This window comes from Stegodyphus dumicola, chromosome 1 (assembly GCF_044657685.1).
Source record: "Stegodyphus dumicola isolate Sdum_Otavi_A_Nest chromosome 1, ASM4465768v1".
In the NCBI taxonomy this organism is placed as follows: Eukaryota; Metazoa; Arthropoda; class Arachnida; order Araneae; family Eresidae; genus Stegodyphus; species Stegodyphus dumicola.
In genome coordinates, this window is record NC_140768.1 from 280823425 (window position 1) to 280849997 (window position 26573).

The window sequence follows — 26573 nt, forward strand, 5'->3', positions numbered from 1 at the left end:
TTAGGAAGAAAAAGTGTTTATTACAATTTCTTTGGCTTATTTACAAATTCAAAAGAATTAGAAAGCATCCTTGATATGTGATCTTGGTCTGACAAGTTTCAGTTTTTTTATAGAGCTTTTAGCTAATGTTATTTACAATATTATACAAAATGTCAGTCAGAATCCACTGTTATTTTCAGCACAAATATTAATATATTTTTACTAAAATCTAGGGTAGAAAGTATGCACTGAAGTGCTCTTATCATATTTACAATATGTACATAGTTGGTAGACATACCTTAACATTCTTTTCTGTAAGTAATATAATTCCTAGATTCAAAACTTAATAGCTAATATTGATCTTTACACATATTTTACTTATTTAGTTAGCTATGAATTAATCAATACAATTTAACAAAAAAGTTGCTATCTTATATAGCTAAATTACTTTCTGGTCAATTTTATACAGCATTGCGATAAAATTTCAATCGTCATTCTTTAATGCTGGCTTAAGAAAGGCAGATGTTTTTCATCTTAGTAAAAAAGTACATTCATTCCTTGTATCAAGTATTTGAATTGAAAACATTCATAATAGTTTACCGTATATTCCTTATGTCTTCATACTTTTGTGATGAGTATGAGTCACTTTTCAAATGTAAAAACGGTTTACATCTTCCATCCAAGTTTCGATCACAAACTCCTCTTAAATGTTTGATATTGCACAAATCTTGTCACTTTCACAAAGTTGATAAAACATTTAGTTAAAAATGTTTGCATTAAGTGATAAATAGCACAACTATATACAAATATTTGTATTCACTTTGCACTGCAGTTTCTACATTGAGAAATTAATGCTTTTTTGCCTTTGTTGTCCAAATTTTGGATACTAAGTTTGGAACAACTGCTATCATGACATAAGATAAGAAAGCATTCAGAAAGAATGATTCGACATAGAACAACAGCATATTCTCTTTCGGAAAATCAATCTTCTCTGATAATTTACAAACACCGATGGAAAGAAATGCACAGACAATCCTCATTGCCATTGTGAAATTTTGTTTAAAAGCATTTTTGAAATACTGGCTATTAAATCCAAAGCCCATGCCAAGCATGAATCCACAGTAACGCATCATAGAAAAGAATGGAGTTGTATCTAGATGTACATATTCAGGTTTGGCACACCATTTGATGGCCCTGTCTACTGACCACATGGGATTGACTCCAATTGCTTTTAGGAATCCATACATTGAAAGAGCACTGGCAAGCATCCCAGCTGTAATTGCACAATATTGAAATGTATTGAGATGCTTTTGGATGATGTTGTCCAGCTCCAGGGCTACCAACCATCCTGAAAAATAAATAAATATATGAGCCCTTTGTTAAAATTGTCTCTAACTTTCAAATCCCTGCGCCCCCTTTTTTGTGTGTCTTCTTTGCATACTATCTGTAATATTTATGCAAAGAGTAATTTGAAATTATATAAAACACCATTTATTTAAGATATTTTAAATTTCAGTTAAATATATAATGTAGTTTTTGTAGAGTATACTTGCATTATGAAATGAGAGTTTTATTTTTTAAATAAGCTATGTCATTAAATAAACATGCTATATGCACCTGGGAAAAAAATTTACATGGAAAATTGAATAGAGCATATGAGAGTTTTCTCAATATATGCTTCTGTTCTCTCTAAGACATAGTTGCTATTTACAAAACATTGTTAAAATGCTTCATTGAATGTGAATAATTCATGCTTTCCTGTTTCAGTTTAGGAAACTTCATAAATTCACATTAGAGGACATAACCACCATGTTGGCATAGTGAAAGGGGAATCAGCTAGTCTTGCCCCGAGGCATGGATATTTATAAGTATATAGTGTTGTTGTGGCACAGGAACATTTAAAATTCTGTCTAGCTGAAAGCCTTCTCAAGAGACTGGGAAGAGGAAATGGATGATTCTTAGTTCCCCCCATCACTCCCATAGTATTCTTTATTGTAATATGGTCCAAATTTTCCCTCTTCATTTTTCCTTTCCTATTTCATTAAAATCAGGGCCCACGAGCGGTAAAGTCGCTGAACTTTGGCAGTTCGGTCCGAGGTTCGAATCCTGCGAACGGGTTGCTGCATGGGCGTTTTCGTGTGTAACGTGTATATGAGCCAGTTTCCCTTAGAAAGTCCTCCACGAAGGCACCCCTTCCCTTAGGCAGATAGCCCTAGTGTGCTTTGCCATAATTAAATAAACCAAACCAAACCATTAAAATCAGAAATTAATTTGGAAAAGCTATTGCACACAGACATCCTCCTCCTAGAGATGTAAATGCCCTCAAGATCACATTGCTGAGGGGCTGGAACTTAATTCGTCAAACTGTGGTTAACAACATTATTGCCAGCACAGAAACGCATTGTGATATGTATTGGGATATCACATTGCATATTGTTACGTTTTTTTCTCTTCACTTTACGTTTACGTACGTACGGGGTTCGTGCAGATTTGGAGTGAATAACAATGACCTCCAATAATGTTTACAGTTGTCGAACTACTATAAACACGCTGACACAATCAGCGACACAGCCTTCACACTATCATGCTATAACGGTGGAAACAGCTTTACGGCAAAGCACCAAAGTACAGCTCCCGACTCTCCTCGGTCGTTCTCGGAACTCTACGTACTCTCGAGACTCTCTACGCTACAACTCACGGTGCATTCGACGATACACAAGAGTACAGCTCTCGACTCGGTTCAGTCGTTTCTGGAGCTCATCACACTCTAAGACAAAACTCGACGATGCACTAACTCGTGATACACTAAAGACTTGCATGCACTTGACGACTAACTCAGCGCTAGACTTTGAGACACTCATTCAATAACTGACTATCTGCTTGCTAGACAAGATGCTAACCAACTAACTCTCTGCATATCGGTAGGGTTTATATAGCTTTCGGCTTGTGTTCGAAAACATTCTGGGCTAAACCAGTAAGAATTTGTTTCAGAAGGTTTTCCATCCGTCCATAGCATATCGCTAAATGTGGCAACCCTGCGTGCCCTTGCCATTTTCTGGCTTTGCAGGGAAGCCATCTTACCGCGCCTGGACATTTTGCAACACTATTAAATTCTTAATTTTTTCCCCTGAGTTTTTTTAGCTGTCCTAACATATTACCATTTTTATTTTTTTATGCTACAGTTTGATATTATATGCAGTGTTCTTAAATTTTTCCCATTCTATATATGTGTTACGGTGTTATGCATCATTCCCCACAAAATCATAAAATTATAGTTCAAAGTTTCTTCCTTGATGCACGAAGATAATTTTAGGCATGAGTACGTAATGTGAAGTCCGAATTTGTATTTTATTTACTCTATTCATACTTTGCTTTCTAGAAAAGAACACGTAAATAAAGAGCACTTACCAACAGCTATTCCAACAAAGCATTGATGTGGAAAATGAGCAGCAATGAAAACTCTAGATGCACTGACAGTCGTTAAAAGTGCAAGATAGGCCAACCAGCAGAATTTAGGAATCAAGTTTGCACTGTGGAGGGGAAAAAATTATCAAAAACTGAAAGTTCGTGTAACTTACGACAAAAGTTATTTGATAAGTTATATTTGAAATACAGTGGAATTTCACTGGACTGAGTTTTGCATTATGCAGTGCTTATTTGTGTAATACACGATTCGCCTTAGAATTTGTAAATTAAATATCTCAATACTAAGTTTAATTTAGAAAAGAAGTGGCTATGTGAAGTGAACAAATGTGTCATATCATATGAAGAAATCGGATTTAATTCGTTAAAGAAACGAGCTATATCTGTTTTCCTAGTAGTAGTTAATGCTTCTATTAAAACTTAATTTCTAACCATAGAATGTTTCATAACATAATGCATTCTGATCTAAATTTCTTTTAACATTTTAAACGTGAGACATTTGGCATAAACCATTTCGATACTAATGCTATTTTGATAATTATAAAGAGAAAATGAATAAATATCTAACCTGTTTTTCTTGATGAAGTGAAACTTCCTCAGGTAAGAATCTAAAATCACGTACCATACGGCCGCTGTGACCATTGCGTGACCAGATGGACTTCCTGTTTCAAAACACAAAATGGATGTAAGCTTATAAAACGTTTAAATATATCATAGCAAAAAACAATAATGCTGAGACAGGTATTACTGTTTTACTAGTCATTAGTTATAAATAAGTTAATTATTAGGTCCCAGTTGGGAAGTCTGTGGCTGCTTAGGCCCGGGCTATGAGAGCCTGGGCAATAATCATGGCATGCTTATTATGTTCTCAGAGGAAGCAGAATATAAGCCCTCGCATACTGTCTTTTAGGTTGTCTCAGTCTAAATTGCGATGGTGTGGGACAAAAAATGTCACGCTGGTATGAATGTGATGGTGACAAAAAAATGTCACAGACTTTGATGACAGTCATGGGCAACAACAACAAGAATAAATTAATATTACATACCTGGTCCTGTCTCACATGTAAGAAAGAACTGTTGGATATCTGGAGTAGTGATTCCTGTTTTATTGTAAACCTGCGTTTCGTGGATCCACCAGTATGGACGTTCTCCATGAAGGGCCCTAAGATAAAAATTATAACACTGTCATTTTTTGTGTAACGAATACAGTGTATTTTTTGTGTAAAAGGAAACAAGGCATTTCTGCGAAATGCATTTCAAAGAGGGGATCTTGAATAAGAGCAAGACAGTTGAAAATTAAAAGAACTTAATGTAAAACTATACTTATACTCGTTTTTCAAAAGCCAAACAATTTTTTAAGTAAATTATTAAATAAAAATAATGTTATTTGCAAAAAAAGTATTTTTTCTTTGTTTTGTGACGTTATCTTAATTTTCTTAGCCGGTGAAACATTTATTAAGCCGTCATCACTGTGATTATTCCATAAAATTATTCAAAGCAGCTCTTGCTGACTCTACCAACTTTTATGAAGTTTTTTTAATTTGTACGAAAACTATTCTAGCTTTACTATATTATGCATAAAATTCATTTTATTACAAACTTTTTTTTTTTTTTTTTTTATATATATATATATATAAAGCCCAGAAGGGCTGTTTTGTCTCGAAATGGCATTTTGCGTCGAATCACTGTAAACCACTCAAATTGTTGCCACTAAATTTTATTGTCCTGTATTATGTTTGAAGACATTAAAAATTGAAGAATGTACCGTGATAGGTATTCTAGTTGAATAAATGTAATTGATGACTATATTTGCTGCAACCGTAATTCGACCGTCATATTGCCTCCCAGTAATTTTGAAAAGCAGAAAGTACTAGAAATATCTGGGCGGCTGGGTAGAAACAATGTAAAGCCGGAGAGAGCATCTATTTTCAGTTGTTGTTGTTATTGTCTTTGCGAGTTGTTAGTTCAGCATGAGTATTGAGAAGTCTCCGAGTTAGCTTTCTCTTAAATGCGATTTGCATTACGTTGTGTTTAACATTCTTAGTAGTTTGAATTCAACTACAATTGTAACTACCCATAGTACTCTGCGGTACTGTGAACACCTGTACGAGTATTTCTGTGGAAAATTCGAACAATCTGAAATGTTTCTTTTGATAAAATAAATTTTATTAACCTATCATCGGAGGTGTGTGTATTCAATCTGTTGCGAACCCATACGCACGCTGCTCTATTTTAAAGATAAATCCATTATTTAAGGACTCATTTTTCAAAATTTAAAATAGATAAAATAAATGTGCTTAATCGATTTAGACTATAACCAATTGAAAGTTAATTCAAGGAGAATAACATTCAGGAAATAGAATTCGCTTACCATTTTAGCATCTGATTGGACCATTCCGCTATGACAGTGACCCACATGATTTTCTTTCCAATCTTCCAATCGAGTGAAAAAAATAGAGGGGAATAGAAGAGAAATGCATATCGTGGATCGAATATGTTGGAAATCATAAAGAACATGTTACTCTGCTGATGAAACCTAAAAATAATGAGAGGAATATCGTATATATATGAAGCGCTAATTTTGGAGAAAAAATTTATTTTCATATAAAAAGTTTCTAAAAATATTACAATAAGAAAAATACCGAATGTTGTCCTAACAGAATTCCCACAATTAAATTTTATAATCTGTTATACCTAATGCAATAAATGTAATTAGGTATGCATTTAAGTGGCCTTATTTAAAGTGATAGCCAAAATCATGGAAAAACCCATTTCGAAAAAAAAAACTGTGAATGAATATCAATTGAAAATTCCACATCTTGAGTTTCAGATCGTACATATAGCGATAAATTAGGCTGCGGAAAAAAGGATTTATTATTTCGTTTCGAATAATTTTTGATTTATCGATGTAAAAAAATCTGATGTGGACACTACATGACCTATTTGTACCTATTAAATTATACACATTTTTTGCTGCACTTCATTTAAACATATTTCCTTGAATTATTCTAGCTTAACTAACTGATCGCTTAGAGCAAGCTGAAATTGACATCAAAAGTTGCAAATTTTGAAATTTCTGGTCAATTTTTGTCGTACGGATGTCAAACTTCTTATAGTTTTATTTTTTCATAATGAGTATAAAACTTTCTCAGATATAAGTACAGGAACCGTGAGACCACATTAAAAGTAAAATTTCGCTACCTGTGGAAAATTAATTTATTATTTTTTAACCTGAAACTTCTAAAATATGAATATTTTCGTCATTTAAAACACTTCTGTAATTGGATGTATATGTCTACGACTAACGATTGCAAAAATGGAAACCCGGTAAGGACTTTTAAGGAGGCAGTCGGTATAAATATATACATATACTATATATATATATATAGAGAGAGAGTTTTTGGTACTACTGATTGCAATAAAAAAGGGAGGTGTTTAACTAGATGTTATAGCAGTCCCATATACAAAATTTCAACATTCTACGGCTAATCGTTTTTGAGTTAAGCGAGATAGGTACGTACGTACGGTCGTTAAATCCCCTCAATCTCTTTTTCTGTCTAAACAAAAGCGTCCAAATAAATTCGGGAACTGTCAAAATGAATATTTCCATTACAATATAATACCCGAAATTATACGCGGTTCGAAATGTTCCTTTACTTCGTACCCAAGGAAGTAAAAAAAACGGTTGTTGAAGTGTGTTCAGCGGCCACTTTGATGAATAAAACTGCAGAAATCCTGAGTGTAACATATGGATGATATCGAAAAATCTGGAGCAGTAAGAAAAGGAATTTATATGCCCTAATTTCAGATCGGAAGAAATTTATAATAAACAATAAGGATCGGCGAACAATTAATTTCATTGTACGTAAAAATTAAAAATCTGCTATGTAGTTTGTTAACCTTCCGTAATCTGTCTATATTTTATTAAGTCGCCTGAGCCAAAGTACACATGAAATCGTACTGACAAAATCACAGGCTACCAGTGACTTGCAATACATAATGTTATCGAGGAATTGTCATTAACTTTGTCCACTGCCACGTTTGCGAAATTAAGCCGAAACACACAATCCTTAAAGGTTTGAATATTCTTGAACCATTACCATAATCTAGATATATACTGCCTTGAGATATTTCAAATTTATTTTATGCTACTAAAGTTTTATTCTCGGAGCTTTTGCTGAGGTTTATTATTATTATTATTATTGAAAAAAATATCACTAATTTTCAAAAACTTTGGCATTTCCCCACTTTTATTAATTTTTCCAAGCTTGTGTTCCATTTTATTTAAATTTTGCCTACAATTTACAATAATGGTATAATAAATTTGTTGCATAAGTTAACACAAGTAGCCCTGAATAAAATAACTGAAACATTTTTTTGTATTAATTTGAATATTCTCTTAACCACATGATACGCACATGAATTTTTTATGCTTATTAACCTAGCTTATACTTTTTTTTAAAGAAATTATCATTTTTATTTTTATTAACACTAGCCCTTATATTCGTTGGCCGCTACTTAGGCCGGAAGCAGTGGTCACTTTATTATGGAGGTACCCAATAGGTGGGCCGCCGTTGCCTCTTATGAAGGCATAGATAATTTACATCCATGCCTTCTCCGGGATTTGAACCCGGGCCTTTCGGTACGGCAGTGTGAGTAACTAACTATTTTCGCGTCTGGGCAGTCTCTAAGAAATTATAACTTGAATTTCATTTATAAAACACGGAAGGCATGTTGCTTTAAATATTGCCTTCATCGAGTCTAGCCATATTGTGTCTAAACATTCTATATGACTATATTCAACATGTGATATAGACAAGTTTTCCTGTATGAGGGATAATGTTCTGATGCAAAATATACTTACAGTATCCCAATATATGGTATATTAGTTCTTCTGTCGCTAAATCTTATCATGAACCCTCATGGGAGTTCTTGGAATACCATGTATGAAATGCCCAATTTTCGCCTTCTCGTTCATTTTTGAAAGTGGAAAAGAGCTTGACAAAGGCATGAGCAAGAGAATTTATCTTGTTAACGTAATTTATGCTGTTTTATTTTATATTGAACTACTGCTGTTATTTGAATGTTCAAAGATTTTCATCTACCTGTTCTCTAATTGGTTATGTGTTCTAATTGTTTAGCCACATACTGTTTTCATTCTTTCCTTTATATTAAGCATATAAACAAAAATTGTATATATGCTTTAATCTGCATTTCAAGAATTAAATGCAGAACTATTCTGTTTTCGCGCTGAAGCCAAGTGAAAGTCAATTTTCTGTTAACATAAAGGTTATAAAACTGCTTGCCGAAATTTTCACTTGTAGTTTTCCTTATTATTATTATTATTTATTAAAGAGACAATTTATTTTGTAAACAGAGATTAACCGCTGAATAATTTTTACAAACATTTACTCTGTAAACAAAGATTCTTGCATTATATTTCTAGCAATTTTTACAAAAACAAAAACAAAAAAAAAAAAAAAAAGTAAAGTAAATGTGAATTCCGTAAAAGTTGTTTTAAGAGTTTATTCTTTTCAACACACAAAGCATTAAAATGCCTATTTTTGGAAGTTGAAAAATGTATTTGGTAATTCCAAAGTTTTTGAATGGCTCGAAAAGCAAGTTGTTGTCTACAACAAGCTAAAAATAGAAAAAAAAATGTGTTCTGATTAACAAAATGTTTGCCCTTATAATAAGACTGCCATCCTATTTCATTTAAGAAACTGGCTTCATTGCTTGGTATTTAATAATTGCAAAGAAAGATGCCTTGCTGAAATTTTTATGTTAATTCTTTCGTGTGAAACAGAAACAGATTTCTTTTCACCTACCTGCCTTGCAAACCTTCAATAGCAGATACGCTATTTTCGTACACCAAATCCATTGCTCCAGACAGAATGGCCGCCATATCTATCAATTAATACATAAATATCACGATTAATTATGATAAAAATAAAAAAAAATAAACTAATTCAATTCATGTAAAAATGCTTAATACATGAATATAAATTGTTAACACAAGATTTTGTAAACTGTGAGCCAATTAAAAGTACATTAGGATAATTACATCGTATGAGAATGAAGAGATAACAGTTAATGAAGATACTGTTAGACGTTTACCATTAATGCGAATATAGTAGGGATTACATATATTAGTATCTAATGAAAACTTTCTCAATATACAGGGTGGTCGTAAAAAATCTTCCCCGATATATAAACCCGTAGCGGCCTATCCGCTCAACCAATTGAAATGAAATTTCAGGTATTGTTTTTTGAAGGTATGCACTCAATATTGTCATGATTTAAAACTATAGAGCTCTCACGCTTACGGCTACAGTGAAAACGTTTCGAATGATAACAGCCACTTTTTTTTTTTCTGCACAAATTGATCAGCGCACTGAAAAACCATAAACAGCGTTGGAAAGATACAAGTATGACGAAAATTGCTGGCAAAGAGCATTGTAAAGGACACAAAGATGAGGTGCATCAAAGAATCTGAATCGGCTATTTATATTCTTTGGATCATTGAAGCACTTTGCATAATTCACAGGGATAGACAGTTGAAGTGTTCACCGGGCTGACGAAAATCCTCATGATATGCATCAGCGCCTTTACACGAAGCTAATGTGAGTGTGTGATGCGACATGACAAGTACATTCCTTCTCGGTCAGTACTTCTTAGTAACGGTCATCGAAAGGTCAAAGTTTCGAAAAGGTAGAGAAACGTGCTACATCAGAAGTGCTTGGTATACAACAGTGTTGCAGAATTACGTAATTCAAAATTGCAGCATCAAATATCTTTGATGACAGTAGTCTATGGATGCAAGATGGTGCTTCTCCAGACGTCGCTCCATGTGTTCGGGAAATGCTGCAACAGCACTTTGGAGATAAGAGTCATCTTCCGTAACTTAGATACGGACATAGAGTCATCCCTATGGAGGATCGTGGAAACCCCCAATCCTCCGAACTCGATGGATTTCTGGTTCTGGGGTACACGAGAATTGTTAAAATTGAATGATGCCGTAAAACATGAAGTTATACAGATTCCTCCTGCGATGTTACATTCGTCATTATTGTAATCTCCCGCTTGCAGTGCGTTATCGTGTGCAAAGATAAATACGTTGAAAACTTGCAATTCCAATAAAAGTTTCTTCCCCTGTTCTTTGTAACTGTTTTACGCCGGCAGGTTTCATCATACGTATATCATTCCAAATTTATGGTTTCTTAATGCTCTGATAAATTTGTGCAGGAAAAAACTGCGTGTTGCCATTCAAAAATTTCGAAATATTTTCATTGTAACTGTAACCGTGAGAGATCAATTGTTTGAAAATCCCCACAATATCGAAAGCATACCTTCAAACAACAATATCTGAAATTTCATTTCGATTGGTTGAGCGAATAGCCTCTAGGGTTCGTAATATCGGGGAAGTTTTTTTATGATCATTTAGTACGATTTGCTGCTAAGCAGCGCCTCATTGTCCTACGATATTGCAACATTAGAAGTGGCCAACTTCTGTACATCTTAAATTTATAGTTGATAGATAACTATTACATACTTTAAATTTTTTCAATGAAATCTTAAATTTATACTGGGCGATAATTCGGATCATAGGAAGAAATGAATAAAAAAAGTTTTGGTCTGCAAGTTATTCAGGTGAAGAAGAACGATATTTATATCATAGCTGAATCATACCTTGTGAAGACCTCAAAAATCTACGATAACTGAGAAATAAAAGTTATTATACAAATAAAAGTTATTATACATTGCACCATTAGGAGCATCTTGCTGTTAGCTTAGAAAGTCTGTCACATTCGAAATTATGACAGAAATTGTGAATTTATCGCACTCCAAATTATGACAGAGTATTGAGAATTAATTGGAAAGGAAGACACTACGTGTAGTTAGTTATTCGACGTTGAAAAAAATGATTTAGTGATTTAACTTTGAATGCATGACAACCATAGAGAATTCGAAATATGTTTACAAGAAATGTTTTTTGATTTTCCTGAGCAGATGAAAATGCAATACACCTTTGCTAAATGCGGGGTTATGTTATTTATACATTGTATGTATGGCGGAATCGTGTTTCGCAAAGTTAACTTTCAATGGAAATAAACGGTTAGGTATAGTTCAGATTAAGAAAGTATGTATGATTTATACAAACCTAAGTATTATTGTAATGAAAAGGTAAAATGAACAAATATTGACTGAAGGAATTTCTATTACTATTTGATAAGTAGGTATAAGATACAATAATCATTTTAAATAGCTGGTGATTTTTCCTTGGGACAATATCTGATTCAAATTATTAAACGATCGGTGCAAAGTTTTTCAGTATCTCTCATAACGTATACTCTTTCTTTTACCACTTGGGTGACTGACAGTTCCTGTGACTTTTTTTAACAATTCGTTTTCAACTTCTTGTACGTGAAAGGTTCTTTACCTTCTTCATTATCGCTGCTTTAACTGTCTGCTTGAGGTTAAAATATCATCCACTTCTTAATTTATCACTTCACGATCATCATTCTCTACACAATCTTTTAATTTCTCCTTCTTCCATATCTGAAAATTCTTCGCCGCCTTTTGCAATTTGCACGATATATTTTCAATCGATGGAAATCCTTTAAAATTGTAGGCGACTTCTGGCCGGAAATGATGCCAACAAACATTCATTACTGATGAATTGCTCCCATGCGTGTTTAATCATTTCTTTGGTATATATTAGGCTCCGCTCAGACTGTGGTCTAAACGTCATAACCGGTTTAAGCCGAGCTTCGTTGCTAGGTATAGTATGACCGTCTCAAACACAACCCTGACTCGTATTTTGCAAAAACACATAAAATCGTCCAAAAGGAGAGTTATTATTTGATGCAACGTGAAAGTCTTCTATTCTCCGGAAAAAGAGAATTTATATGTTCGAGGGAACGCTCAAGCGTCGCACGTGTCATGCACTTGCACGAGACCTGACTCATCATATTCCATTGATCTGTAAAAGGATCATGCTGGAGGGAAAGAAAGTCTTTTCACCCTTTTTTGAGAATAATTCGGCCCAAATGACACATGCGTGTTTGCGCTCATGGTCGCGGATGAGACCCCCATCCTCCTCTATAACCAGACTATAACCAGACTTTGCTACGTCACAACCAGACTTTGCTAGATCGAACTATAACCAGACTTCGCTACGTCACAAAAACCGGTTTAAGGGTTTTGGCATAAGAATCGACCAATCAGAGCGAACGCGCACCCTATTGGGCGGGGAAACAGAGAAGAAAACTGTAGACACATCCATGCATGCGCAAATTTAGCTTCTGTAATTGGCTACAGCAAAGACCCTGTCTCGCAGGTGTGAATGGAACTCCGGCATTTTATGCCTTTATGTCATTTATACCACCTACTTAATGGAGCCTTATGTTAATTGGTTCCAAAATTCCGTTAGTATGTCGTGCTTTTCTTCATCTAGTGCATTATTTGAAGAGAGGTCAACATGCCTAACAGGAGGAGGAAATGAATAGGAGGAGGATGATTATATAGGAGTCGAATGTTTTCATTATTCCTTGATTCATTGGTTGGATTAAGAAAGTATTGTTCTATGGAAGGAATAAAGCCTCTGCATATGGATGCAATGTTTTGAGGGTTTTGCTACTCTAAGCAATGTTTGACTTCTTTAATGAATGAATTTTCGAACCAGTCATTTTTTTAAATTAAATTTATCAGACATTTTTGCAGAAATATGTTATACAATTAAATCCTTTTTAAAAGAAAAAGATAGATAATATACAAATTAAATCAGACCTAAAAAATTTCAGTCAGCTTTTTAATGTTATAATTTTCAATTTTGATGTTTTTGTAGGTGATCGGACATATTTGGAAAGTGACTCTTTATTAGCCTAATAATTTTTTGTATGCAATAATACAAAACATTCATTATTGTCTTTTTCCATCCTTACAACTCTAAATTTAAATAACTTAATTTCGATATAAAGCTCCTGCTCTTTCTACTGTCATTCAGCAAGTTTCAAATTAGGATGGAGGTGTTTCAAACAGTTGAAAATATGTGGTCTTCCTTTCAAAGAAATCATACCCAAGAATTCTTCTATATACATATAATCTTTAAAAAATATACGAAAAATTAGGCAAACATGTGTCAGTAATATATGTCGATTCATCAAATTGAAGGAAAATCGAAAACCTTCTGTTAATGTCGTTATAATAACTGGTCTTTTATATTTTCACATTTTCTCTGCTGCATCACAGTATTCTGAGATAACTTCAGATCTTTTACTGCAGCAGTAATTTTAATCTTGTTCTTAAAATGATTAAAAAATAAATGTGACATTTCTAAGAAAGTTTCTTTTATAAATTCCTCGTTAGAAAATGGTTTAAATGTTTTGCGAAAATATGGCTTACTTTAAATGATGCAATAGTCTCTGCTCGCGATTTCTACATGGGCTTTTAAAAAGGTGCAATAGTCTCTGCTCGTGATTTCAGAATGGGCTTTTAAAAAATATTTTGTTCAGTTTTTTAAAGCCACATTTTTTTTTTCCTTAAGTCACTATTTTGGAAATTATCTGTTTGATATTTGTTATTCAAAGTTAAAAACTGCCACACCAGATCACCCTTTTATTATATTGGCTACAAAAGGCACATTAAGCAACAATATTTATTTTTTATCATTTTAAAACAGTATTCAAGTTTCCCAGTCGTCACGAAAATGATAAAACTTCAATTTATATAACGTACTCTCCATTTCGATAGTACTAAAATTCGGGACTGATACAAGTACGAAATTTTAATTCAAAACCTAAAAAGAAGGTATTTACATCCCCCACAGTTAAGAAAAAATGACTTTTTTTTTTAGAACCGCCAATACAAATTTATCAGTATTGTGAATACTAAATACTAAACAAGAATCATGAGAATACTAACTTATGTATTGTTACACGGATGATTAACCCTTTGAAAACACAAACGTCCCAAACGGCCAGTCATTCAAATGACCACATCCGCCCGAAACGGCCGAGATTGCGATGTTGTTTTCTTCCCTCCCTCTAAGGTATGATGTAGCAGGTGCAGTTGCCCAAATGCATATCAGTTTATTTGCAATGCACGGGCGCTTCGGTATTTTAAGCTTACAGGTTAGCGAAGGTTTCGATTTTCTAAGGGTTAAAAGAGGGCACAACAAGGAGCCTACGTGATTGGGGTGTTGGATACAGTGCAGATGACGTATGACACCGTGTTTCAACTTCATCAACGGCTGGAACGGAAGATAAATTGTTAGCGTCAATATGAAAGGAACCACTACCGTTTGTTTCTATGAGTCACCACTAAATTGCGTTTCCATGTTAAAATCATCTCCTTACTGGCTTCAACCAAAACTCACTTCGCCATGATCGCGAACGATTTGTCGGTCTTCCCTACTCTAGATAATAAGATTTAGATTTAAGGTAAGATGTGCATTTAAATTATTTTTAAGGATAATAATCAGAGTTAAGGATGATTCCGAAAAGAACATGATCATAATCTTTTGAAGTTAGTGAAGTACTTTTAGCCAAAAAATAATTAAGTTGTTCACAACGCAGAATATGCAATATTGCAACAACAAAATGTCTATATTTTTCTGATGGAGTAACTTATGAAATCTATAAATCCTTAACTAAATTATAGAAGACAACTGTGGACGTTGCAGAATTATAAAAAAAATGCATTGCGCTACGTTTATTTGTCCTCGTACAGTATTTCTCCATATCCCCCTAAATATTATGCTTTGTTTATTTATTTTGTTAAAACTATTTCTAAAAATCTTTCCTCCTTTGCAATCAGAAGCTTAGTAAAAGCAACTGTACTTCAGTTATTTGTTATTCGATTTCTGCATGCTGTTTGTTAGATTCTTTTGAAATCTTCTCGAAGTGCGTTGTAATCTTATACTAATCCCCGCAGTATTCGTAAATAAATGAGCCATGCACGAAAAGCTTGATTCGCGCTTACAACTATAAAACATTAACTTAAGAGGAGCAACACTGCGTTCACAGGCCTGCGTGTTCTTTCTCACTAATTAAACATTCTCTGCGCATTCCGCCATCTATCGGAAAAAATTCTCTATACTGTTTTACTTAGCAGAAATGTGTTTAATTTTCGAGGAGAGAGAGAGGGAACCGCGTAAAGAAATTAATTACTTTTTCCTTATATTTGACAATATTTTATGAGATTTTGAGTAATATATTTTGACATGGCTAATTAATTCGTTTCAAACGAATAAAGGGGTTATCACATCTAGCGACGGTCTCCGCTGGACGGGACGTTTCTGAGAAACAAGATTCTGATAGCACTGGTTTAAACGGAAGCATTCCTAGAAAAAGTAGAGCTCCGCTGAAAGAGAAGTCCCGGCTAGGCGGGATATTTTGAAACTTCGCCGGAAATGTTTCGTCTGCAGTTCTGTCCCGACTAGAGATCAACCAATCAGACGAAAGTTCTGCTTCTGAAGGATCACGTGATCCCAGTTACTGTCTGGCGTTCTGTTTAGTAAGTAAAAATGATAACCTAGCTACGTAGATTTCGTGGAAATGTGCGGAATTTCTGAGAAATGTTCCTTTCGACGTACAGTCCCGCGTAGAGGAAACATATGTGATAGGGAATTAAATGGTGAAACATCGTTTTAAATAAGTTTGTAGCATGTACATTTTTTAAAAGCAAAAATTTCAGACCTGAAAATCTGTATATACCGTGTTTCTTTGATCCTAGGGCGCATTATTTTTCTATATTAATGTCGCTAAAACAGGGTGTGCATAGGAATAAAATATATTTCCGAATTATTAATTATTTCGAAGCAATTAATTTTTTCAAAATACTAATTTAATAAAATATTCTATTGCTGTTAATAAATCGAAGTCAATTATTAAAAGAATTATTTTCTAAATGTATTTGAATGTTTTATTTCATTTATTTTATTTAATTAGAATCAAAGCTGTTTCCGTTCTATTAGTGGTACACAAATGTAAGAGTCGATAGCCTCTTAGAATCTAAGAATTTCAATATTATTTTGCTGAAATTGGATGTTTTAAGCTGTATTTTTAATAATCTTTCCGTTGCGATACAAAAAAAGGAACACGTTACTTCACTTACGAATCTTTATGAATAGTTAGAATAAGAAACATGCAGACGATGATAAGAGATCTTTTTATCGCTTGACAGTACAATAGCTTTTTTATCCGGAGTACTCTAGATAATGAACTTCAGGTTTGTACCTGAACCAAAGTTTTCCTATTGAAAAGTAATACAACAATACCTTAACGTATCTTTAGCACCTCACTGAATAACTGCAAATACTGTGTAATGTTAATTTGTCTAATTTATGAAACTGGTTTATGCTTAGCGATCTTCTCTTTACTGAGCATTATGGGTACATCGTAATAATGAAATAATTTATAATTAAATAAAAAGTAATAAAACGTTTTCTTGTTTGTGCTTATGGTATGGTTTTTAATTTTAAATAATATATATATATATATATATTTGTAAAAAATAACAGTTAACAAATTTTAGAAATTCTTTCAATTTAATTTATAAGAAGTTAAAGGCATTACCCTCATACTCTTTTATGGTACAAACTCCCTCCTTCTTCCCCTACCATCAAGCTCTCGAGAGGATTTTCGGCTCGTCGCATATTTAGAGAGCTCCCATACAAACAGTATACATTACAAATATCCTTGTCTAATCCCAGATTCGAACCTGGGCCCTTCGCTGTGTCACTAAGCACTATCGCCATTGGACGGCATAAGAAATTTTACAGTCTGCCTATCATAAGAAAAGCTCTCGCCAGTTAGTCTGTTTCCGTAGAAGTGAGCTTTGACCCATTTTCCGTAGGAGTGTCTTGAAGACGAATGATAAACTCTTTTTCCCTCAGCCAATAGTCGCCAAAAACAAAATAACAATAAAGCAACCCTTAATCCGCCCCTATTTGAAATATACTAGCCCTGTTGCTATAGCGACCGCCACCCGCCAGACACTGTGGCGGGAACTGTTCTTCTCGTAGACAGACAGTAGATGTTGAGAGTGTCTTAAAAAGAAAAAGCAAATTATTACCTATCATTGTTTCATCTGAGAAACTATGAAGCTTTATATAATTATTTTTATAGATACTGTATTTCAGACATCCGGTATACTTTTACAGGTAAATAAAATTCGTTAGTGAAAAGTGTTTGAAATTTCGTGCGAGCGTGAGAATGAGTATTGATGCAGAATTCCGGCAAGCTTTGCAGAGGATCCGACGCCATTCTTCTTCATTAGAGTTAATTTAGACGCTTCCCAGTATCAGGCTAACATGCTCAAGAAATTCAAGCGCTGCGCGAATTGTGGAATACTGTTAGCCACCAGGTTCCTTTTCTTTTCTTCCAGTGGCGGGCACCAGGGTTAAATAACTATGTCAGTCTAAGTTTGTTTTTCGACCAAATTTAAACAGCTATTATTATAGTTATGTTAGAAGCAGTAGTAAAATTCTCTCAATCAGTATGAAGATAAAAGAATAATTATAAATAAACGCGCATTAAAAAGCCCGGCAAGTTTAAAAAAAAAAAAAAAAAAAAAAAAAAAAAACGGAACTTTATGTTAAAAGAGTAGATCATTTTATAGATTATTTTAAAATTGAGTAAGTATTATTAAATTTTTTAATGTTCAGTGTAAAAGTAACAGCAGTAACATTGTCTCTTCCAAATTATAGCTATCTTTCACGCACAGTTCCTTTTAAACTCTGGTTCTTAAAATTTAAAACGCTAATTTCTATGTTGTGAATTGCATCTTCGCGCTCAGTGTCAACATGCTTACGTCATCACTTCTCATTTCCTATTTCAGGGGGAAAAGCTCTATGAGCTAGTCCTTCTTTTCTAAGTCCTGGGCGGGCACTAGCCCTTATAGGCGTTGACCACTACTGAGGCCGGAAGCAGTGGCTACTTTACTTATGGAGGCATCTACTGGGTGAGTCCCCGTTCCCACCTATGAAGGGACAAATAATTTACATCCATGCCTCGAACCCGGACTCTTCGGTACAGTATTCAGTGTCACTAACACCACTTTCCCGACTGGACACCAGTCACCCGGTTCTTAATAGTAAGATACATGGAAGCTACGGATAATTCATCTCCAGATATATAATGTGTGTGATATCAGTGCAGCGAGAATAGGCCAGATTGGTCAAGGAAGGTCAAGAAACTGTAAAAGAATTGAAAACTACAGTGAGTTATACGCTATCATCGAGAAAGGTACACAGAGGCTCGTTGTTCGATATGATACATGTTTAAACTGGCAACGAAGTTACAGAGAAAAATATAAATAGTATGTAAATTCACAAAGCATCTTCCCCGCCGCCTTTTTTTAATTTTTTAATTTTTATTTTTTTTATTTTTTTTATTATAATGTCAGCATAGCTTTGTTCCGAAATAGACCTCAATTATAAAGTAGAAATGTGGAAGAAGATCTTAATTAGATATCTTCCAACATCATCAAGTCGGAGATCCGCCATTTAGCTTTCAATCGATATTAGACTACTAAAAACGGAAACTGAAGGGCAAACATGAGGCGGACTTATCAGATGACGAGAAATATGAAATAGATTCAGAATAAGAAGAAAGAGGGTATAATTAATCCAACTAAAGTAATCGTACCTGAAGGCTTTAGATTTCATCTGAAAACAAATAGAATGATAAATATAGAATTAATTACTATACCGGGAATAATATTTAACCTCGTATGTTTAATATGCAAATATTTCATTAATAGTTATACTGGAAATAATTAATTGATACCAAAAATGTTTTTTATCTGATGTTAAAATTTTTATTTTAATTTTACAACAGTTAAAAGAAGTAAAATTCTCTCATTTTTAATATTTCGTTTAATGATAATAAAAAATATATTTTATTATAATATTAGAGAATTCATTATAACTTAGGGAGTACACAACGCTTTTATAAACCCTGACTAATGAATTGTTTCAACCAACACCAATGAACAGTCGATAGTGATTACTACCACTTTTAAAATTGCTGTTTTTAAAATAAGAAACGACCATTAATGGCCGTGTAGATAAGACCACTGAAACACTGGTAGTTCTCGGCCAATGCGATCGCTGCGTGGAGTTTGGTAGTTTACTCTACAGGTAACATGTATACAGACCAGTTATCCTTAGAAAGTCCTCTACGAATTCATTTTATTTACTTAAGAATAAGGTCTCATCTTTATTCTTAAGTAAAAAGGCCTTCGTGTACTCTTACCATGCCTGGTTAAAGGAAATAGATTTATGGAAAGAAGTTAGAGTATAATTTTTCATTTCAATTTATGTAGTCAGTATCTTTTGATTTCTTCTGGTTGTTTGATTAAGGGAAAACATACGAGGGAAACATCTCTTTAAGAGAAATGCCTTCGTGAAGGATTTTCTAAGGAAAACTGGCTCATACTGAAGATACATATAAGTAAAACCATGAAAGCACATTACAGCCAATCAGTTCGCCGGATTTGAATTTAAATCGAACCCTCAAAATTCAGTGGTCTAATCCACTCGGCCATTGGTGGGCTCTTCTAATTATTACCAGAAATTAATTTTCGTGGAATAATTTTACATTATAATTATTGGCTGGAGCTGTAGATGCACCTAATACGGAAATAAAGGAACACGTATGATAAATTTTTATTAGTCCAATTGAATCCCGCGGGGTCGTACACACTGGCTTAGTATCATAATCGGACAGTCTCGCCTCTGGGAGCATAAAATACATGGACGTGGTTCCTGCTATCCCAAAGGGCAGTCCATGCTGTGTTGGAGGCCATCCGAGTCGGTAGAGCAATGGCCAGAATACAGTTTTTCAATTAGCTGCTTATCTTTCATGGTCTTCGTTTCAATTAGCAGCTTATTCTTCATGATTCCTGGGATCGATGACCCTGTGAAGCCAGTTCAGCAATGGATGTCTAGAGAATTCAAATTTAAAAGTCCGTCGTTCGTGGAGTGTGCTGCTATGGGTGAATCCCGAAGAAGGCTTGGATGTAAATTGTCAATCCCTTCTTAGGAGGCAGCGGTAGTCAATCTATTAAGGTGCCTCCATAATAAAGAGACCATCGCTTCTGGCCTTGCCTTAGTAGTGCCCGCCATTGGGAGGAGGTGTACCTAAGCACTGCGTATGCTTATAATTAGTATAACTATTGATTATATTATTTTATCGTAGCAATTATATTATTTTATCGTAGCAATTATTATTATTGAATTCCTTAAAAAATTCTTTCTTTTTTATTAAGAAGATAAACGCTTAAAATGAATTACATCATCTAATTTCTGACAGCACAGAATTTTTATTGGCATTATTAGTTTTTGAAATATTCTTCTACCTTAGTCTAATATGTTATTTTTATGCTTATATTTAGTGAACAAGAAATGATAATAAATTAATTGGTTATAATTTTATAATTGTCTATCTAATATTATTATAGATATCTTCAAAAATTATTTACCATACATTTATTTTCAAAGACCAAAATTACTTTTATTATGCATGAATATTTTATTGACAAATTTATTCGGAACTATAGGGGTAAAAATTATTCATTGACATAATATAGGGAAAGAAAAGATCCCCTTGTAAAGTATTTTAAGAATTTATAAAATATATATTTGTTTTCAATGAATGGTTAACTTATTGTGATTAAACGAAATGTCAATAACAGCATAACTGAGAAAACACGATACTTAACAATAGTTAGTAACAGAAAAGAAAATACATATGTGATGCTTTGAAGGTCAAAAGAATGTGGGAAGATGAAGAATAGAAGGAAAAGAAACGACTTTTTTGCTAATGTAAATTATACTATTTTATTATTAACATTCTAAAGCTAAATTACGGAAGCAAAATAAGAAAAGATCTTTTATGAAGTATAAAACTGCGTACTGATGACCAGACAAATATTTCGTTAATATCCAAATGTTGAACGTTTTCATGCGGGAATTTTTTTCTGTCGTCATATTGTTTCTCAGCTTAATTTCAATGTATTGTGTTTCTTTGTAATCGCATTTTGTTTTATGTATATGTCTGTTTATTTTGATAAATGAGCTTTTATGAGGGAGGTAATAAATTTCTTAAGATCTTTATCAAGATGCAATTCCTCGTAATAACGCTAACGGGGCTTGTATTAACATGTAATTATTGAGATAAACAATGTTAAATTGAAAACGAAGGAAATGATGAAATTTGATACAAAATGATCGAATATTAATATCATGTAAAAAAATTAATTAAAAAATAATATAATTTATGAAAACTAATTAAAAATTCTTAAAGAAAACTAAATTTTATACACATAACTTCAAATTCAAACATCAAATACATAAAAATTATATAACGAAAAAATTATGTGATAAAACATCATGCATATATCTAAACAGTGAATTTCAAAAGACTTTTTATACATTTCAATAAACAAGTAATTTACTGGCGTCAAGCCTTATCAAGCCGCTCAAGGAAAAAAAAAAAAAAAATCCCTCAGAATCTAAATATTTCTTATTTCTTCATGGAAATTATAATTTTCACCGACTCTGCTCGGTCGTTCTTGGAACTCCACGTACTCTCGAGACACTCCACGCTACAACTCGCGATGCACTCGACGACACACAGAGCACAGCTCCCAACTCTTCAGTTCAGTCGCTCCAGGAGCTCAACACACTCTCTCGACGATGCACTAACTACGATACACGAAGAGACTCTTTCGATGCACTCGCTGCCCGGTTCGATCAACTCGATCGACTCCACACGGACTGACTAATCGAGACACTAACTATCTCGAACTAGACGAGTCACTCTCACTGACTGCGGACCAGCAGGGTTTATATAGCTTTCGGCTTGTGTTCGAGAACATTCTGGGCTAAACCGGTAAGAATTCGTTCCAGAAGGTTCTCCATCCGTCCATGGTATATCGCCAATTTTGTCGCCAAATGTGGCAGCCCTGCCTTCCCTTGCCATTTTATGGCAACCATAAACCTGCTTTGAGGGGAAGCCATCTCACCGCGCCTGTACATTTCGTAATAATACTTACTGGTGTCTTCAATTCAGAGTAGTTTGTCATTTGATCATATCAGTATTTTGCTTTCTTGAGTACAACTTTGTTTCATGCCATTTGGCCAAAATTTTCGCCAAGCATTTTGTAACGTTGTACTGTTGACATATTTCCAAGCCATTTCGAACAATTTCGAACATTTCGAACAATTCGAATTTTCCACCAGGAAAATTGCCATTTCTGTATTGAACTGAACTTCCTGAATATTTTATTAGAGTTTAATAACGATTTCTTACATTTAAAATTTTGAGTAACTTCTTGATCCATAGAGACCGGTTCCAACGTTTTCAGAGCCCTACACGATGATTATAGTCAACGCCCTGTAAAAATTAAACGTATTAATAATTTAAAGCGAAATAAGTTTTCTAAATTTCTCGCTTGTGATAACAACACAGTTGGCGCCCTAGATAGGTATTTTATATTACTTATACCGCAGCTGGGCTTGCATAGATTAATTTAATACTTACCAGCTCTAGGCGTATTATTAAAGCCACATTCTTCCATTAAATTTTCTTATCAATACTTTTATTAAGTTTTGAAAATATTTTAGACAAACAAAGGTAGAGAAAGCAAATGATATACAAACACGAAATTTCGGAAACAATTAACTAAAAATGGAAAATGAAGCGTAGCAACTGCTAAGCTTAATAAATAATAAGAGTGCCCGCTTTTGGTAAGAGTATTGGTGAAAGAGGTGCCGAATTATTGGATATGCCGAACTACTGGATGCCAGATTAGTGGACGTATACTGTGAGTTTTGCTTCCCTACCAGAGGGCATTTAATATGCAGGCTAAGATCTGCACCTTGATAGTCTCATCTCTTTGGGCAGAGGGCTAAACAAAACACTAAGATGAGAAGGACTACCTTGGATTGGCGCTGCATGTCATAAGCTAACGGTACAGATGAACCGCCTTCCCAGGGTGCTGTGCCCCTAACCGACTATATTACTCGATTTTGGACTCCGTGATAAACAGTATGTACAAAATCAAGAGAATTTGCACCAGTAAAAGTCATAGCGCAGAGATGTCCAAAATCTACATTGTGATATCAAACTAAAAATGAGTCTATCATGTGCTATGGTCCCCTTTCACAGTGAGGAAGATCGTGCAACGGGATGGTTTACTGAACAGGAGGCAGCTGAGGAATCCTTGTGGCAGTCGACTCCACTCCTGCAGCAAGGTATTTTTCAACTTCGGAATATTTCTCAGAGAGGGATGGCGAGATGAAATTGCCATTCAAGAGTGTCCCAGATATACTGTATAGGGTTACGGTCAGAAGATGAGGCTGGTCAATCCTTGTGGCGAATATCCTCGCTCTCTAGGTAATCGTAGACAACTGACTCCTATGTGGACGAGCGTTGTCGTCCATCGACTGGAGCCCAAGACCAACCGCACCCCTGTAAAATCAAATATAGAGCTCTAAGATCTCCTTTCTATACCTCATAGCAGTCACGTAGCCTTGGTCAAACACATTCAGGGGTGTGCGGCCGTCTAATATGATGCCTGCCTAAACCATTACACCTCTACCGTAATGATACTTTTCTCTAATAAAGAAGGGATGTATTGTGTTCCATGCCTTTTCCAGATAGTACGCCGAGAATTAGTGTACAGGCTGAATCTTGACTTATCTGTAAAACGCGCGGGCGGTGCTCCTCCACCATGCTTTTGGTCCAAGGTGCATGTTGTCTGCACCATGCTCAAGGGCTTGCTCGGGCACTGCGGTGAGGAAAACACGAACAGCAAATCTTCGAGCATACGGCCTTACGTCATGAAGACTTAGGGCAACTGTAGATCAAGAAACTCAGGTTCCAGTGGCAGCATACAGCTCACATTAGAGCTGTGAAGTTGTAGCAGTCCTGTATCCTCGTGCTTAAAGTGCCAAATAGCATTCTTCATTCGTCGGTGTGGATCTTGGTCGACCTTTTGCAGGTCGTTTCGATATGGATTCAGAGTTCAGAAACTGTTTCACAAATTGCAGACGACACTGAGCGTAACATTGAGCTCTGTAACCATCTGCACTTGGGATTGACATGCCTCCAGCGTACCGACAATTCTCCGTGTCATTTATAAAATTTACCCAAATCTTGCGAGAAGTCCGGCGAAAGTCGTAAAGAATTACAAGCACACAAATCACCAAAAATTTCTTTCGCACTTATGTCACTCCCACCCCACAGTCACAACTCCGCATACACAGACGTGTATGCTTACATTTTTCGAATCTGAATATTTATATAATTTTTCGGCGGCATAATTAGTGCCTTTAGTTCAATACTTTTCCTAAAGATAGACATACTTTGCAAATTCTCTTAGTTCTATGAGTGTAGTTCAATTTGTCCTGTAAATAATTTTCTTGAACGCCATGTTTAAACTTATTTTTCTTATTCGTAATAATAAAGTAATTTTCAGTATTTCATTTTACTGCTATTAAAACTGTGTTCCTTTTGTTTAGTACACTGATTTAATGTGCGTAACCAAATGAGATTATTCTCCAGTTTAAACCATATGAGATCACAAGTAAATTTTTAATCCGGTTTTTCGGTTAGATAAAATATGGGTTATGCTTTTTTCAAAGTCTTTTAACCGCTGTCGAATTAATCATGATTCTGAATTAATCATAGACGTCGTGAAGTTGACAGTTGAAGAAAAGTCTAGAATCGCCTCTTATGATAGGTTGTATCATAAGGAAGATGCATTGTCACCATGGTAACATCAGTGAAGGCACATAAAAAAAAGAATAGCAAATATACATGGTACAATATTACAGTTAAGAAAAACAAAAGTCCTGAGCAAATATTTATTATGTGAATTTTTTTCACAATTGTATTCGAATATTCTGAACTCCTACAAATGACGTTAACGATCAACAAATGAATTTCAGGCAAGTTTCACCACTTTTGACGTTTTATGTCATTTCATTCTGATGCTGGTTATAAATTTTCAAATATTAATGGACATTTTTCAAATATTAACTTTTTTACCTTTTTGAGACCGATATAGATAAAATTTAGGAATTGAACAAATTTAAAAGTTCTGAATTCTGAAATTCATATAAGGTGTATATTTTTGATACTCTTAGATCTAAACGAATTTTTTTCCAGCAAGGCTTGCGATGCCTCACTGCTAATCTTTTCTTCCTACTAATTAATAGTATCAGTACCGATCGTCTGTTTAACGTAAAACGATATATATATATATATATATATATAATTACAATTATACTTCAGGAAGTTCAATAAATAAATAAAAATAAAAAATACTTATTTCTCTTTTCAACAAACTTTGTTAGAAAACAAATGCGTTGGTTCTTCCTTACGTTACATCGTTGCCAAATATAAAACCTTAATTTCTTTTATCTTGCTGAAGACTGCGATCCATTAAATGTAACAAATATGGACCAAAACTTCTTTAAAATGCAAATATAAATGAAACAAAAAGTTGATTACAATACAAGCGGTTTCACATAAAAATATTTACTATTGTTAAAATAAAAATTATTACGTCCAAAAATACACAGTCAAAAATAGTTATTTATCTCAAAAAATTAGACTTAAAATTTCATTTTAGAAACGTTAGTTTTAATTGGGGTTAAATAGTAACTGATTTATTTATTTCATAAGGACACATTTTCTGCATTTAAAATTAACCTAAAAAAAATCCGGTATCTCTTGAAAATCAACATTTAATTTAAAACATAACTAATTAAAACTTTAATCCGCGTATTCACGTTCATCACATTCAAGAAATTTAAAGATTGAAAAATACCTTTTTTGAATAAATGTGATAAAAATGGAAAAACTTACCTATGTGGAACAATCAGTTTTAAGAAATGGTCTCATAAACTGGCGCCTAGGCGCTTCGAATTAGAAAAAAAATCACTTTCTTAAGTTAGCGCACGGAGTTCGAAAGGAATACTATATGCGATCTCAGAAGAAAATGGGCAAACCGCGTCCTTATTCAGGTATATATACTTAGTTGCCACATCTATCCACATCTGTTTACTGCCGCTGCAAAATATTACGTCATAAATGCGCTCTGTTTTCAACTGTTCCGATAAACGCTTTTCCGTATCTTTTATTATTTCTTTTCGC

At 34.1% G+C, this 26573-nt stretch overlaps 1 protein-coding gene across 1 annotated transcript; it reads right to left on the reverse strand.

The window, feature by feature from the left end:
• On the reverse strand, positions 1-26447 carry G6P (Glucose-6-Phosphatase). The gene is made up of 7 exons (XM_035352667.2): positions 26286-26447; positions 9231-9309; positions 5774-5938; positions 4449-4564; positions 3971-4064; positions 3388-3509; positions 1-1327 (listed from the first exon to the last, which is right to left on the reverse strand). Exons 2-7 carry the CDS (start codon positions 9305-9307, stop codon positions 828-830), a joined length of 1074 nt encoding a protein of 357 aa, XP_035208558.1. The 5' UTR covers positions 9308-9309; positions 26286-26447; the 3' UTR covers positions 1-827.
• Positions 26448-26573: the final 126 nt, after the last annotated feature.